Source organism: Colletotrichum jinshuiense, chromosome 5, assembly GCF_051148585.1.
Source record: "Colletotrichum jinshuiense chromosome 5, complete sequence".
NCBI classification, from domain to species: domain Eukaryota; kingdom Fungi; phylum Ascomycota; class Sordariomycetes; order Glomerellales; family Glomerellaceae; genus Colletotrichum; species Colletotrichum jinshuiense.
Window position 1 is genome coordinate 3612525 of NC_139312.1, and position 15274 is coordinate 3627798.

Genomic DNA, 15274 nt, shown 5'->3' on the forward strand with positions numbered 1-15274 from the left:
GGGCGCGGCACGGCCGTAGCAGCGGAGCCCGGAGATTACCTCTCCGGGCTGACAACAGCTATATTTTCGTTGCCGCTGCTACTGCTGCCAACTCCCAATTTTCTTTTCTATGTACCGATCTACAGCTTCCGAATTTATCATGTTGATATTCGGCGAGCTCCAGCCTGTACGCACAGTCCTGTTGTATACAACAGATACCCTATGATTTCAAGAATTACCATCTCTACTATAGGTAACTCCGAGCACGAACATATCGTACATAACGGCGCAATTACTGCAATGCAATTGTGGTTCCACTTTTGCCACAGAACAAAAAACACTAATAACCTCCTTACCTCCTACTAAACCTTCTTTATGTCTGAACTTCAACGTCACCTGCAATTACATCACTCGAACCCGAGACATCCGGTCATGTCCGCTGCTGAAAATATCCATCTCTTATTTGAGGGCTCTGAGCACAAGTAGTACCGAATACGAAATACGAAGAACTTCCTCATCTCTACTTTCACAACCCCTCAGTTACATCCAAACTTTAAAGCCGCCTGCAATTACATCACCCGAAGCCGAGACGCTCGCTCATGCACCTTTCTAGACCCGACCCATGGCGACCTCAGGAAGCAGTCAGTTCACATGGAGTGCCATGCCATGAAAATGACATACTCTTTTTCTCAGAGCTTACCACACACTTCACCATCGAATCCATCACCTAGGTAACCAAGTAAGAAGAAGAAAAACATTAGTACTCATCCGTCAACATGACTATCGCAGAACAACAAATCACCCACCTCCGCTCCCTTTTGGACATACTAACCACGTCGACCAACGATCTCATCGCTGAACTCTCCTCCTCTTCGTCTTCTCATTCCACGGCTGCCAACGGAGCCACAACAGACTATACAGATGTTCGCATTCCGAAAGATCTCAAGACGGAGGAGGCCCGCAAGCGCGTCATCGCCGCCACGGCCTCCCTTGAGGCGGCTGTGTTCACGCCCCAGTGGCGCCTCGGCCACCTGGCGCATAGCTATTTTGTATCTCGAGCGCTGCACATGGCCGTCGAGTGGGAGATCCCCCAGCTGCTGGCGACCAACGGGCCTATGCGCCTCGACGCCCTCGCCGACAAGACGGGTATCGTCGACACGCGCAAGCTGGGGCTCGTTATGCGGACCCTGTGTGCGCACCATATCTTCACCGAGACGGCCCTCGACGTCTTTGCCAACGATGAGGCGTCGACCGCCCTTGCGACCGATGAGCGCCTCGCCAGCTCGGTGCGCTACGCATCCTTCCTCTTCCCCACGGCCGACGTGCTCCCGAGCCTCCTCAAGAACCCAGACCTTTGCGCCAGCTACGAATCACGAGACTCAGCCTTCTCCAAGAGCATCGGCAAGGGTATGGGCCAGTTCGAGTACCTGAACGCACACCCCGAGTGGCGCGACTGCTTCGACTTCTGGCTCGCCTCGTTGGGCGAGTACCTGCACGGGCTGACCGACGTTCGCGGGTATCCCTGGGAATCCGTCCTCCAGAATGGTGCCGTGGTCGTTGACGTCGGCGGCGGACTCGGCAGCTCGATTCAGGCCTTGCGGGCCAACTTCCCCGACCGCCGGAACGACTTTGTCGGCATCGTCCAGGATCAGCCCGGCATGATCGAGCACGCCACCGCCCACTGGCAAAAGATGGACCCGCAGGCGTTGGCCACAGGTGCGGTCAAGCTCACCGTGCACGACTTTTTCAACGAGAACCCCGTCAAGGGCGCCGATGTGTACTGGTTCCGATCGGTCATTGTGGACTGGCAGGATGATGACTTGACCAAGATGTTTATGCATATCAAGAACGCCATGGCGCCCGGAAAGTCCCGCTTGCTAATCGGCGAGTACATCATGCACCCGACGTGTGGCGACGCCCTACTGCCCGAAGCGCCTCCCCCATTGCTGAAGAACTATGGCGAGTTCCAGGCCATGGGGCTTATCTCGGGTTTCATCCTGACCGTGAGCCCAAACGGTCGTCAGCGGACTGTCCATGACTTGAGCAATGTTGTTGAGGCGGCCGGCTTGAAGATTGTCAAGGTGTGGGTTTGCCGTGGACTGGGGAATGTGATTGAGTGTCGGTTGAAGGAGGATGTGTAGATGCTATTAGCGAGAATGCTCGCTCACGCAAACTGCCAGATTATTGAATAAATTTTCCTTGTTTTATTGAACAATCATAGTACCGATTTGACAAGGCCACTCCAACCCAAAGTGTCACGACTTGATTCCCTTGGCCAACAAATCCACTACAGCGAAAAACAAACCGTCTCTTCTTTGTTTCCAAAGAGTCCAGTCCCAACGCCTCAAATTAGAAGTCCAGGGTAGTATTAAGGAATGGACTGGTCAATAGACATAGTAGGTTGCACTGATTATTCCCAACCAAAGATAAATGGGATATGCACTTCTGGATGACCACACGATTCATTTCTTCAAATTTACTTGAATCAACTATATTAATCCTAAATATCAAATCCAGTATTGAGGAGTCACGGGTGGTCTTTGCATGGAGAAAATCCCAATGGGTACGCTCTGATCCCCCTCTTCGCCCTCACTCAGATCCTCCAACCCACTTCCCTCCTCCTCATCTTCCTCTACTTCATTGTGAAGTGCGTGGATATCGTCAGTATTGTCGTCGTCGTCGTCCCAGTACCTCTTGCCATTGCCCCCAAGCACTTGGCCGCCCCCGAGAACCTGTATGCCGCTGTTGATGGACGACCGAATCGATCCCAGCACTTTCCTGGGCTGTGTGGTCTGCAAGGTGCGACCGCTCAAAGATGTGTCCGCCCTTTTCTTCTCGTCCCAGGCAAGTTTCGGCGAGCTCTCGCCAGCACCGCCTCGCCCTCCTTCCACCATGATACGGTTCCAGATGTCTGCAGGAGGTTTTGCACTGTTGCCATCTTGACCTGATTGTGATTTAGATGGTGATGATTTGCCATCTTTATCTTTCTTGGGCTTGGGCACACGGATCCAGTACAAAGCAAAAGCAGCCACGGCGTTGAAGAAAACGTACGCGAACAGAATCCCCAAGTCGCGCCAGCGATTGCCGAACTCGACGTGCACCCCGGCAAGCACCTCGCGTGTGTTGCTCGTCGTGCAGAAACTGCAATTTCCCGCAGCGGCCGGATTAGCAAGGTATCCGCCAGCCTGGGAGATGTAGGCCTGCAAGTACTGGCCGCACGTCTGCCCGGGCGGCGGGTTCATGTGCAGAAACTCGTTCTCCGCGCAGTGGATTCCCGCATTCGCGAGCCCTGTGCCCAGCAGCCCCTCGACGAGGTAAGTGAACGGGTTGACGCGGTACATCCACACCCAGAAGCCGGGCGGCGTCGCGAGGATCCCGTTGAAGATGAACATCATGACAAATAGAAGATTACCGATGCCGGCGGCCTGGTCGGCGAGGTCGAAGACGGCTCCGATCATGTGCGCAAAGGTGCTGGCCTGCAGGAAGAAGACGAGCATGAACAAAAAAGCAAGCCCGCCGCGCGAGGCGGTGTCGTTTGTTTCTGCCGCGTTGCGGTATAGCCCGACAAGATAGTACCATGCCAAGAACGCCGGCGGGGCCATCACCGCGTTGTAGGCCATCTCGACGGCCATCTGGCCCCCCATAAACGCGGCCCATGAGTACGTGCGTGAAGGCTGCTCGCGGCCTTCGTAGAGCGTGCGCTGCGCCACAAAGACGGGTAGGATTTGCTGCAGGAGGTTGAGGTGCGTCGTGAGGAACATGAAGATGGCGATGGTCTGTACCGTGATTCCCACTTGCGTGTTGGGCAGGTTGAGCAGCGAGAGGCCGATGAAGAGGGCCGAGCCGAACGTCAACAGCATCTTTGCGTAGATATAACTTGGGTTGCGCCAGTAGTGTTGGGCTACACGCTTGGTCACCTCGAAGAGCTGGATGGGGAATGAAGCGGCGAAGGGGGGATCCTGCTGCTGTTGCGTTGGATATCTTGTGCGTTGCCCCTTTCCGGCATCTTCTTTCAGACGGGCCAGGCAGGCCTTGACCTCGTTGTACTCGGTGGTCTGCCGCCATGTGCTGGGCCAGTCCACGCCGGTTTTCTCACTGGCGGAGACTTGTTCGAGGATGTACTCAGCCGGGTTCTGCCCCTTTTTGAGCCGTGGCCCGCCATTGCGGATAAAATAGTCAACCAGAACGTTGGCGTTGCGTCCAATCTGGCCAAAGTAGACGGTGCGTCCGCCGCGAGCAAGAAGAAGGAGCCTGTCGAACCGTTCAAAGAGCTGATTTTGGTCACATGTGATGTTAGCAGTGTGATAGCAGAGAGGACGGGTGGAAACAACTCACAACTGCCGACGGCTGATGAATCGTGCACAGTATAGCCTGCCCATTCTGCCTCAAAGTCTCGAGCAGATTGCAAATCGACAAGCTCGTCTGCGAATCCAAGCCCGAAGTGGGCTCATCCAAAAACAACAGCAGCGCAGGACGGGCGGCCAGCTCAACACCAATGGTCAATCTCTTACGCTGTTCAACATTCAGACCCTCCCCGGGCACGCCGACCACCGCGTCGGCATACTCTTCCATACCCAGAATATTAATGACCTTATCGACGTACGCAATCTTCTGCTTGTGGGAAAACCGGGCTGGCTGACGGAGGACGGCGCTGAAAGTGAGGGCCTCGCGGACCGTCGACGTGACCAGGTGTTGGTCTTGCTGCTTGACATAGCCCGTCTTTTGCTGGAACGAGGCGTCGCGCGGGGCCCCGTCGACCAACATCTCACCCGTCACCACGCCGGTGGACAGGCGCGAGGCGAGGGCGTCGAGGAGGGTGGTTTTACCGGCGCCCGAGACGCCCATGAGCGCGGTGAGCGTCCCCGGCTCACACCAACCATCCACGCCATCCAGGATGCGCTTCGTCTCTTTCTTTTTTACCTTGACTTCGTAGCAGACATTGCTCCAGTGGAATATGGCCGTCTGGCGGTCAATACCCAAGTCGCCATCGTCATCGCCGCCGGTACGGTCCTCGAACCTGTCTCGCTCATGCGGCCAGTTCCAAGACTTGGTAGATGGATTCGTGCTGGCAGTATAGTACACCCTTCCACTCCCCGTTGTCGTCGGAGAACCCCCATCAGTGTACGTGTCCGCCATCTCACTCTCCCAATGCCCACCTTTCGTAAAGACAGGCGCAACAGGCGTGACGGGCAGGGAGGCCATGGGAGTGCTCGTGCTCGGTGCCTCTGTTCTTCCCTTGGTGATATGATTCTCCACATCTCTTGGCCGCTTCATCGGGGCTTTCCCCCAAGGGAAGACAAGCATCTCCCCTTTACTCTTCTCGCTGCTCACCAGTTCCGTGGCAACCAGGTGCAGCAAAAAGTACGCCGCCGCAAACGCAAAAATGACACCGACATTCCGCCATCGATGGCTGTCCAAATACCCAAACGCACCGGTGATGTATGCGCTCCCGTCGACGAACATGGCGCCTGCAACACCCCCTTGCGCGGCACAAACGCGCGTCTGCGCGATCATGCCCGCATCATAGGTCGGGCCAGATGGAACAAAGGTCGTGCAAGGAAACCTACGCCCGCCACCGAATTCATTGATCATGAGGGCCTCAAACCCATACGCCACGGGGCTGAGTGTGGCGATCCACGCGGCATACGGCTTGTAGTACATGGGCGGGACCGCGAAGCCTGTGTACAGCGCCAGCGCAAGCAGCACTATGGTTGACGGGGCCATGGCCGCCGAGTGGCTCTTGGCCACAGAAGCGACGAGCCGGAAAAGCAAGCTCACGGCAAGCGTCATGGCGAACTGGACCAGCACGAAAAATAAGAAGGCCCCGGCTTCCGGGCGCATGTTGCACATCCAGTAGAAGATGGTGTTCACCGTGATGGCGTTGAGCAGCTTGTACGGCAAGCTCATGACCAAGTCCGCAATGGCCTCGGCCGAGGCATGATATAGGGCATATCGCACATGCTTCTCGACAATGGCGCGCTTGGCGTACAGGGCCGACACCTCGAGAATGCACCCAAAGGCGTTGACCAGCGCGGCCGTGAACAGGAGCGTGCTACGCGCCTTCATGGACTCGGCCGTTTCGGGCAGCCTGAAGAAGACGCTTGCCACGATGAGAGTCTGGAACAGGTTGATGACGAGCATCGTCACCGTCATCTGTGGCGCCGCCTTGAGCAGCGCGAGGGCGCGCCACAGGCACAACATGACCTGCCGCGGGTACGAGATGGTGTAGGGTGACTTCCACCGCTGCAGTGATGACTGGTCGCTTTTCTTGCTCGCCAGGAAGTCGGCATAGTGGGTGCGCGAGCCGCTCAGGCTGAAGGATTCTTCGTAGGCATCCATTTCCTGGCTGAGCTGGCGACGGTAGCTGCTCGTCCGCCACGCCTCCGCAAACTCGTCAGGGGTGTGCGGGACTTTTGCCTCATAGCCAGGCTTGACGATGCCCTCGCGCTCGGCCGGGCTGGTCATGGACGTCAGGAAGTCCGGCGTTGTCTGGTTCCGCGGACAAACGAAGCCCAGCCGCTGGAAATAGCCTTTTGCTTGCACCGTCTTGCCAAAGTAGATCTGTCTTCCCTCGTAGAGGACCAGGACCTTGTCAAAGAGCTCGTAGGCCTCCTGCGGGGCCTGGTAGATGGCCACGGCGGTCGCCATTCCCATGATGTCGCTCTGGACGCGCAGGGTCCTGCAGAGGTCAACCGTCGTGGCGCTGTCGAGCCCGCGCGTGCTGTTGTCCCAGCACTGGATCGGTGCAAAGCTCAGCGCTGCCTCGGCGATGCTCACGCGCTTGCGCTCGCCGCCCGACACGCCGCGCACCGTATCGCCGTCCGTTCCGCCGACGGGCGTCTGCATCGTGTGCTGAATCCCCAGCATAGCCATGGTCACATCGCGTACCCGCCGCGCGTACTCGTCCGTCGTTACCCCTCCGGGCCGGGTTTTGGGCGCCCTCGCGCGCGCTGCGAAGAAGAGCGTGTCCGCCACTGAGAGCATCGGGAAATGCACGTCCTCCTCGGCGGTGTAGATGGCGTCGCCCCTGAAATAGCGCTTCATTTCATCGGCACTCACGCCACGGTAGTTGAGATAGGCATTCTCCGCAACCTGTGTGCCTTGCGTGTCCCCCGCAATCGTCCGCAGGAAAGTCGAACACCCGCTACCCGGCGGACCCAGTACACACAGCATCTCGCCGTCGTTCACCACCCCCTCGAGGTCATGCAGGATGCGCACCTCCTGACGCTTCATGCGCAACAACCCACGCACAGCCGCCACAGCCTTGAGCCACCATACGTTGCCCACCGTTTCCTGGAACGCCGTGTCGGACCCATGGCCCGAAACGCTCAGCTCATGAAAGGCCACTCCCGCCTTGCGCACCTTGCAGCTCTCGGAGCGGAGGCGGTAAAAAGACTTGGCCCACTCCCGGGCGTCGAAGTTGGCGCCAAAGGGGTCGAGAGGCCCTTCCTGCTTTGGAGGATTCGAGACGTCAAGAGAGCCGCTTTGGATTGACGAGTCCGACACATCGCTGGTTTGTTGCTTCTCGAGGAATTCCTTAGCGAGCTCGACGAGGTCGGTGATGGCCTTGTACTCGTCTGCAGAAATGTGCACGGATTTGGGCCGGTTGCCGCTGGGAACTCCCGGAAAACTAACTAGTGAGGAGCGAGGGCGAGACCGGTGCGAAGATCTGGCCGGGGGCGCTGGCGGTGACTGGGGTTGTTGGGTGGATGTCCGCCTGCTCCGTAACACCGGCCGCCCGTTCTCTGCCTCGTTGGTGGAGAGTGTGGCAGCCATGGTTGCTTACCAATATTGCAGCTATGTTTAGATGCTGATACTAGTCTGGAAAACAGTTCACTTTGTTCAACTAAAGTCCTTTGAAATGATTGAACTAGAAATACAAAAACAAGACTTCAGATTGAGCGTAATGTTGGCCTTCAGTATGTTGAATGGCATATATGAATTCAAGATACAGCTACCACGCCTTGTCCAAGATATTTGGACGTCTGCAACCATCTAACGTTAAATATCTTCATCTAAGTGCTGGAGTGTACGTCAGTTCGACTTTTCAGATGGGATCTGTAGGGTAGCAAACTACAAAGGCGGAGGATTCGTGTCGAAACCCCTATCACCCAGCATTTGGGGTGAGATGAATCTAACCCTGAAATGGCAAGACAGGGAGTTGACTGAAGTTTAGGTGCCTATAGGTTTCCATGACGTAAAGGCAACTGGAGGCGACGGAGGCGAATACTCAACCAGAATTCCCGGCCCGTCTGTTAAATGAATGCCCCAGCACCAAAAAAGGAATTATGTTATGTACCCCGCATAAAACTTTCGTTCTGAGCACGGGCTTCATATGGGATGACGGGGAGGGTCTAGCACTCTCCTTGCCTCCCGTCTGAACTGACGAAGGCTAAAACAAACCTCTCTCGACAATTGGCTGCATAAGCTCCATACAAATAGACTCAACGTTTCACGGAAGCTAAAACCAGCTGCGGTGGCTCAGTTGTACATTAGATCGCATCAACGCGCAACAAACTCTATTTAAACCTGCCCGGAGTCCGAATGTCAAGAAAAGAAGGGGTACGGGTCCAAAAAGGACTGTCCTAACATGGAAATCTGTTGACAAGGAAACTTATAGAGCACTGATGAAATAAACCCGTCTAGCTTGCGCGCACTTTCCCTTGATCCAGATACTCCGTGACCGCTTCTTCCGCCTGTCCCGGGCTGTCCACATGCAGCAGCACGTGGTGGTCCGGTCTCACAACAATCCCTTTCCCCGCCTTGATTTCCGGGACCACGTCATACCAAGCTTCGGGCAGGCCAAGGCTTGCCACATCTATGGCCCAATCGCAGGATGCGAACGCGGCATTGGCGTAGTGCAGCACGGTGAATCGATCGTAGGGCACGAGGTCCAAGAGCGACAGCCCACCATTGATGGACCCATGTGGCAGCCTTGCCCCAGGACACCCTCGTGGCATGTATATCGTCGGGTTTTCAAGAAGAGCCCGCGTGCAGGACGGATCACCGTAGCTAAATCCGAGTTGGAGGGCTAGCGAGTCAAAGTGCTTGGTCGCCTCCGTGACTGCTCCCGCTGCCGCAGTGGAAATGGCGGGCCGTTGGAGGAATGCATCCATGGCAAGATCCGGGGCTTGTGCCTTCGCTTCTTGATACTGAACGGCGAGGCCAACCAGCGTCGTACTGACGGAGTAGAAAGCCGCCTCACTGGCCTTGGAGTAATCGAGATTTGCGAGGGCGACGGGTTTGCGCTCACGGGTGAAGCTGGTGAGAAGGTGCGGGGTGCCTTGTCCCTGGATGATGGCAGCCAGCTTCCACACCAGGTTGTGTGCATCAGCGATGCCCGTATTGAGACCCAGGCCACCCTGGGGCGGCAAGCTGTGGGCGGCATCTCCGACAAGAAACACGCGGTGCTCCGCGTCACTGTATGAGGATGCCACGCGCGGGGCCGTCTCCCATATGGTACGAAAAACCTCCGAGTACTGCAGACCCGGGAGGCAGGCCTCGACTGGTGGTGCCTTACGTTTTCCGCCAGCTGACTCTGGGTCCATGACGGGTGTGACGTGGACAAAGGAAGCATCGATATGGTGTGCGATGAACTCGCTGGGGTGCTCGGGATGGAAGCAAAAGTACAGCATGGCCTCCCGACCCGGCGGAAGCGCGGAACGGAGACTCCCTTTGCAAACAATCGATTGGTAGGCATTGCCGGGTCCCATGGATTCGAAATCGACGCCGGCTATCTTGTCCCGCACGGTCGAGTTGACTCCGTCGGCGCCAATGATGAAATCTGCCTGAATGCTATGTCTGCTTGCGTCGTCGCCTCTTCCGGTGGGGCTACACCAGATGACTCTGCCAGCTTCCTCCGTCTCCGCACTGTCGACTGCATCGACCTGCCAACCCCTCCTGATCTGGGCGAGGCCTGTCTCAATCACTGCCTTCTCGAGCAGGCGCTCTAGCTCTGGCTGCGGCAAGTTCACCAAGGGCTCTGGCGTCAGGCTGCGCACATCGTCATCCTGTCGTTCGTAGGGGAAGCAGCCAATCTCTGCATCAGCCAGGCCATAGAGAAGACGCACTGATCCAGCATCTTTGGCCGTGGCTGCATGTTGTCGGATGTATGCCACATCCAAGCCGGCTTGGCGGAAGATCTCGAGCGTTCTCGGGTTGAGAGTGTGGGCTTTGGGATGCTTCGATACGCCAGAGCGCCTCTCCAAGACGACGCACTCGATCTTGTGGCGGGTGAGGAGGTACGCCGTAAACAAGCCAACCGGTCCTGCGCCTGCAATGACGACACGCGTCTTTTCCATTTTCTGCGTGGGTACTGAGTGGGCCGATAGCAGGATTCGGCGTTGTCCACGAGGGTAGAAACAAACAATTGTGTAAAGCTAGGTGTCTAATGAAATGCGCACCCCCTACTGCTTAAACAAGAGAACTAGCAGCTGCGTTTTAGTGATTAATAGCTTTGAAAAGCCTTTAGTCTAATGTCAATGTAGTTAAAGGACTGAAACGTGAGAATAGAAAACCAGCAGCCTGAAGCAACGAGGTGCTTAAATAGATAGATATGCTTACTGACGTTATAAATAAACCATCTAAGTGAAGGGAAATTCGAGCCAAGGGATCTGGGCGCACAGTTAGTTTATGCACTGGAAACCTTATCCCGCATTGGTGCGCAACGCGTTGCATTCGCTAATAAGTCAGACTTGCAGTGCATAGACATAGGGTGGCTAAATTAGATAAAGCATGCTAGGCAGGTTGAGATATTGTGTAAAGACGTATAGGAAGCTATCTATAAGGATCCTATAGCCTCCTTGCTAGTCAGTGTATAGGTGGAGAATCTCGAATAAGGCCTACTAGATATATGTTTAAATAAGATTATTAAGTAAGGAGATACCAGAGGACTTCTTTTAAGGAACAGTTAAAAATATAGATATAATTCCTAATGTTAGAATATAGAAGCTAGTTGTCTTTCTGTAAAGGGGCGTGTTAAATAGTAAACGTGTTGGAACAACACTATAGTATGACTGTACGCAGCAAGACAATCAGAGGCGATCGGCGATAAACGTTTCGGGATTAACCTGGTGCTCGGTTAATCCTCGGGTGGTGGACTCTGACCTCGTACGAGGACGTTTGCCAGAATCCCTCACACAGCGAACCTAGCTAGACATCACGGCCAATTGAATACCATAGGGAATACATGATTGAGGGTGCTCTTTATTTCTTTATGATTTTATTCCTCTCAGAAAAGTTATCATGATCGGTTGGTGCGTCTGGTGTTGCGTGCGGAAACGCAAGAAGGACAGACAGCAGAAGTGAGCTCCTAAACCTGTAGTGAGGGGTTTATCTACAGTACCGCCGAAATAAGTGTTTAGCTTTAGTTTAGATAAAAAAAACTTGGCAGAATGAAGCCATCGTGACAAGAAGCGAGCCACGAAAAGATTGCAGACGCTCGGAAATCGTAGCTCAGCCAGGGTAATACTAGCCGCTCAGAAAGCTGTTCCATCCGAATCAGGTCGTGATTCGACGAGTCAACAATACATTAGAGTCCAATAAAGGAGGCTTATGCGTTATTGACGCCGATGGGTATTTCTGAAGAGACCTTTGCGTATTTGAAGTCGTTGTCCTAGTTGTTGGCAACGGATCTTCTTCTCCTCTTCTTCCCATAGTCCCAGTCTGGAGAAGCATCGGTCTCTAGAGACATCTCGGTCCTCTTTTCCTTCTTCCCGTAGTCCCAGTCTGGAGAAGCATCGGTCTCTGGAGAAACCTCCGTCCTCTTTTCTTTCTTGCCGTAGTCCCAGTCAGCTGGAGCGGAGCCATAATCCCACTCTGGAGAAGCTTCGCTTTTCTTTTCCTTCTTGCCGTAGTCCCAGTCGGCTGGAGCGGAGCCGTAGTCCCAGTCTGGAGAAGCCTCGCTTTTCTTTATCTTCTTGCCGTAGTTCCAATCGGTTGGAACAGAACTAGAGTCCTGGTCGGCGGCAACATGGGTGGCAAAGGCGGCGGCAATGGCAATAGCCGCGAGTCGCAGAGACTTGGACACCATTTCGATAAAATGAATACAATTTGATATGTAACGTCTTTCGAGTATTAATTGCAATTGAAAAGGTGAGGCCTGCTTGAACCGTGAAGAGAGGAAGTCTTCGAGGTATTTATCCTTCGGATGCTTTAAACTAGATTCCAGCCTGGGCCAAGTTCCTGGGGTTGGAGTTCTCTAGGGTCGTCCTCGCAAACGAAACCCACCCAGTCTTGTTGACCACGTTGTAGCAATTACGTGTTCCTGGCTCACTAGCAATCAATATGATCAACAAACGCCCCGATCCTGGTGACATCGGAATCCCAAGGTCCTTCCTTACTGTGGAGGCTGTGCCACTATACGCCCAAGCGCCACAGCTCTTAGAGGTCGATAGATCTCACGGGATGTTTATTCACACGTCATGTCTGGGATGTTATTAATGACGCCTTACCGGCTTTGTAGTCGTTTTAGGCGATTTCAATGGAACTTTGGTCTGTTGAAGTCCACATCTCCTTCCCTCTTTTACGAAAGTTCTTTTGCTAAACAAGTGGGTACACAAAACTAAACTGCGTCCATGTATCATTTTAAAGAGCTTACCAACCACGATGCTTCGCTTAGTTTTAGCCTCGACCCTCCTTGATTATTCATATACGCCTACTGAAACAGGAATGATCGGTCTGCATGGGGAGCGGCTAGACGGCAGGAGGACGGGTAGTGCCACGAGTCTTATCGTGGCGAAAAAGCAAGGGTCCAGTTGGGGTTCTTGAAATTGATAGATCTGGCGCGGCTGAATATCCATGCATGACACGGATTTGAATCTTCAGACAACTACCGCTGCTAGTTCAATCCGCAACTTTAGCCGAAAATAGAAGGTGGCATTTGGCCGCCGAAACCTCGTGCCTGGATGGGTTCTTTCTCGACTGCCAAAGTTCGAAAAGCTCCGTCTCCGGCCTAGATACGTCATAATAATTTGCTCCGGCCATCATGTTGAAAAAGGGACTTTGGATAGGTCCGAGCATCACGGCTGCGTAAGTCAAAGGTTTGAGATAGTGCTAGAGGTTACATCGTGCGGTGGGTCTCATCAGTTCCAACCTGCGTTGTTTTCCCCTCGTAGGAAAATGCTCCTGGGGTCAATTTGGTGTTTGTTCGCGAATAATCTAAGATAGCAGGCAAGTTAAAGAAACAAGCGCTCGAATCAACGGAAACAACCTGAACCTAGGCAGGAAGTTTGCTCAGTACTGCCAAGGGTGGAAGACCGGCCACAATGAATATCATCAAGGTTTGAAGGCACTCGTCTGATCTCAAAAGGCGATAACGTTAGATAACCGGTAGCGAAATGCTCTACTGCAACCCCTACAGAAATTCTGGACCATTTAGATGGAATTAGACGACTGCAAGGCAGTGGGGGCCGAGGTTACATCTTCAGCGCTCTCATGTAATTAGGTCGCGGCTCGGGCGGGTATGAGTCCAAAGGTCCTCTGTTCAAACGGTCAAATCCTTGGACGCAACACTGCCCTCGTCTTCATCGTACTGACATCGGACGCCGCTCGCATCTGATGGTATTTCTCGCCGTTCATCAAGGCCCCATATATTCACAACCATGTCTCTAATGCTTTCAGACCTGGCCTCCGTAGCGCTGATTGTCCTCCAAAAGCCTGCCGTGCCTGTCGTAGCAGAAGACGTCTGTCAAGTGACCCCTCTAGCACGGGTTATGTGTGGCATTGGGACGACGAGTTTGAGCAGTGGCAAACGATGATCAAACCCACGCATTAGGCGCAGGAGAACGGTATTAAGTCTAAAGATGCAATGGGGGCCAAATGAGCACTGGGAATTCATATATGCAAGTTAAGAGTCTATTTGCAGAGTCTACCTTGGGTTTTCGTGATCCTAATCATCTTCATCTCAATGGAGCGACGATTTGGTTGTCAAGACCTGCCCCTTGATAGTCTTTGTGTCGCCTCCACGGCATACAGGGCTATGGTCAGCCCAGGACACGGCGCCAGAAGGTATTGGGGTAAGCAAGAACCACAATTCCTTCACATTCACTGTATTTGAGAGCTTGAGAGTTCCCAAGGGTGCCTTATTCGGTGACACCACCGGCAGGGCTCGTGTCACAATCGATGAGCTCGTCAATTGCATCTGTGAGGGCAGATGCCGCAGCGTCGTCACGAATGTACATCGGTTGAGTAGAAGCGAGGCGCGCCATAATGTCGTCGGTGTCGGTAAGAATCTTGGCCTGAGACAACATTAACAGAGAACGGTCGGCGACTAGCAGAAACTGGGACGTACGGAAACTAATGCCGACAGAGTATGAAGCTCTCGGATTGAAGAGAGTTCCTGATGCTGCATGTCTTCCATGCTCGTAGTGCTTCCAGCGACAGGGTTGCTGATGTACTCCGCGATGCGGCCCCACTCGGAGGCAACACTCGAAATAGCATCAACTACACGCCGCCTCTTGGCCTGATTCAGCTGCCCAGTCTCTGAAAGTAATATCAGATCAATATATTTATTCCAAGTTGCCTGGGCAGCGCCCCAGATCTCGACAGGAACCTAGAGGTCGTCAGCAACGAGCATGCAGCGGCGAGGTGAATAGAACACTTACTCCAGAACAATTCTCCTCGCGCGATTCACATGAAACACAAACGCCCGTATGGGAGCCCGCCAAGCAAAGCAAGTTCTCAAAGCCAAATCGCAGAGTGCTGAGGCATTCGATGCACGGTGAACCGCCCTTGAGGCGTTTGAATCCATCCTCGGGCTTGTATTTGAAAGCGGACAGAACGCCGCTAAGAGCAATGGCGGACATCTCAGCGATGGGTTGGGAGGTGATTGACGGATAATGAGAAGAGGTTGCAATGTATAGGAAGACAATGGTAGTAGAATTGTACCTGTCGTCAGACTGCGGCGACAGAAGGAATGAAGAAGCGGATGCGGTGGCGGTTAATGAAGAACGGAGAAAAGTGATCAAACGCGGATTGCGGCGAGCTTGTTTGGTGGATGACTGGAAAAACAAAAAAAAAAGGAAGCAGGCAGGTTTATACACTAGAGAGGGAAAAAATTATTTCAAAAGCACTGCAACTGTTGGATTACGTGACCAGAATACGGGCAGGCGGTCAGCAGCAGCTGCCGGCCGCCGGCCGCGGCAGCGGCCGCAGCAGCGGAGCCCGGAGATTACGTCTCCGGGCTGCCAACAGCTATATCTACACTTCCGCTGCTGCCGCTGCCAACCTTCTACTTTCCCTTCTACATACCGATTTACAGCTTCCGAATATACCATAGATATTCGGCGAGCTCCAG

General features: G+C 54.0%; 4 protein-coding genes across 4 annotated transcripts; 1 reads left to right on the forward strand and 3 right to left on the reverse strand.

Moving 5' to 3' along the window:
• Positions 1 to 755: 755 nt before the first annotated feature.
• EsH8_V_000874 (uncharacterized protein) lies at positions 756 to 2120 on the forward strand (the record flags this gene model as incomplete). The annotated part of the gene is made up of 1 exon (XM_083273390.1): positions 756 to 2120. One exon carries the CDS (start codon positions 756 to 758, stop codon positions 2118 to 2120), a length of 1365 nt encoding a protein of 454 aa, XP_083126105.1.
• A 366-nt stretch (positions 2121 to 2486) lies between these two features.
• On the reverse strand, positions 2487 to 10280 carry EsH8_V_000875 (uncharacterized protein; the record flags this gene model as incomplete). Its single annotated transcript, XM_083273391.1, has 4 exons — positions 2487 to 4250; positions 4315 to 7556; positions 7615 to 7760; positions 8656 to 10280. 4 exons carry the CDS (start codon positions 10278 to 10280, stop codon positions 2487 to 2489), a joined length of 6777 nt encoding a protein of 2258 aa, XP_083126106.1.
• A 1313-nt stretch (positions 10281 to 11593) lies between these two features.
• EsH8_V_000876 (uncharacterized protein) lies at positions 11594 to 12010 on the reverse strand (the record flags this gene model as incomplete). Its single annotated transcript, XM_083273392.1, has 1 exon — positions 11594 to 12010. One exon carries the CDS (start codon positions 12008 to 12010, stop codon positions 11594 to 11596), a length of 417 nt encoding a protein of 138 aa, XP_083126107.1.
• Positions 12011 to 14060: 2050 nt separating this feature from the next.
• Positions 14061 to 14783, reverse strand: EsH8_V_000877 (uncharacterized protein; the record flags this gene model as incomplete). Its single annotated transcript, XM_083273393.1, has 3 exons — positions 14061 to 14216; positions 14270 to 14530; positions 14583 to 14783. The coding sequence occupies 3 exons, from the start codon at positions 14781 to 14783 to the stop codon at positions 14061 to 14063; spliced, it is 618 nt and encodes a 205-aa protein (XP_083126108.1).
• Between the last annotated feature and the right edge of the window lie 491 nt (positions 14784 to 15274).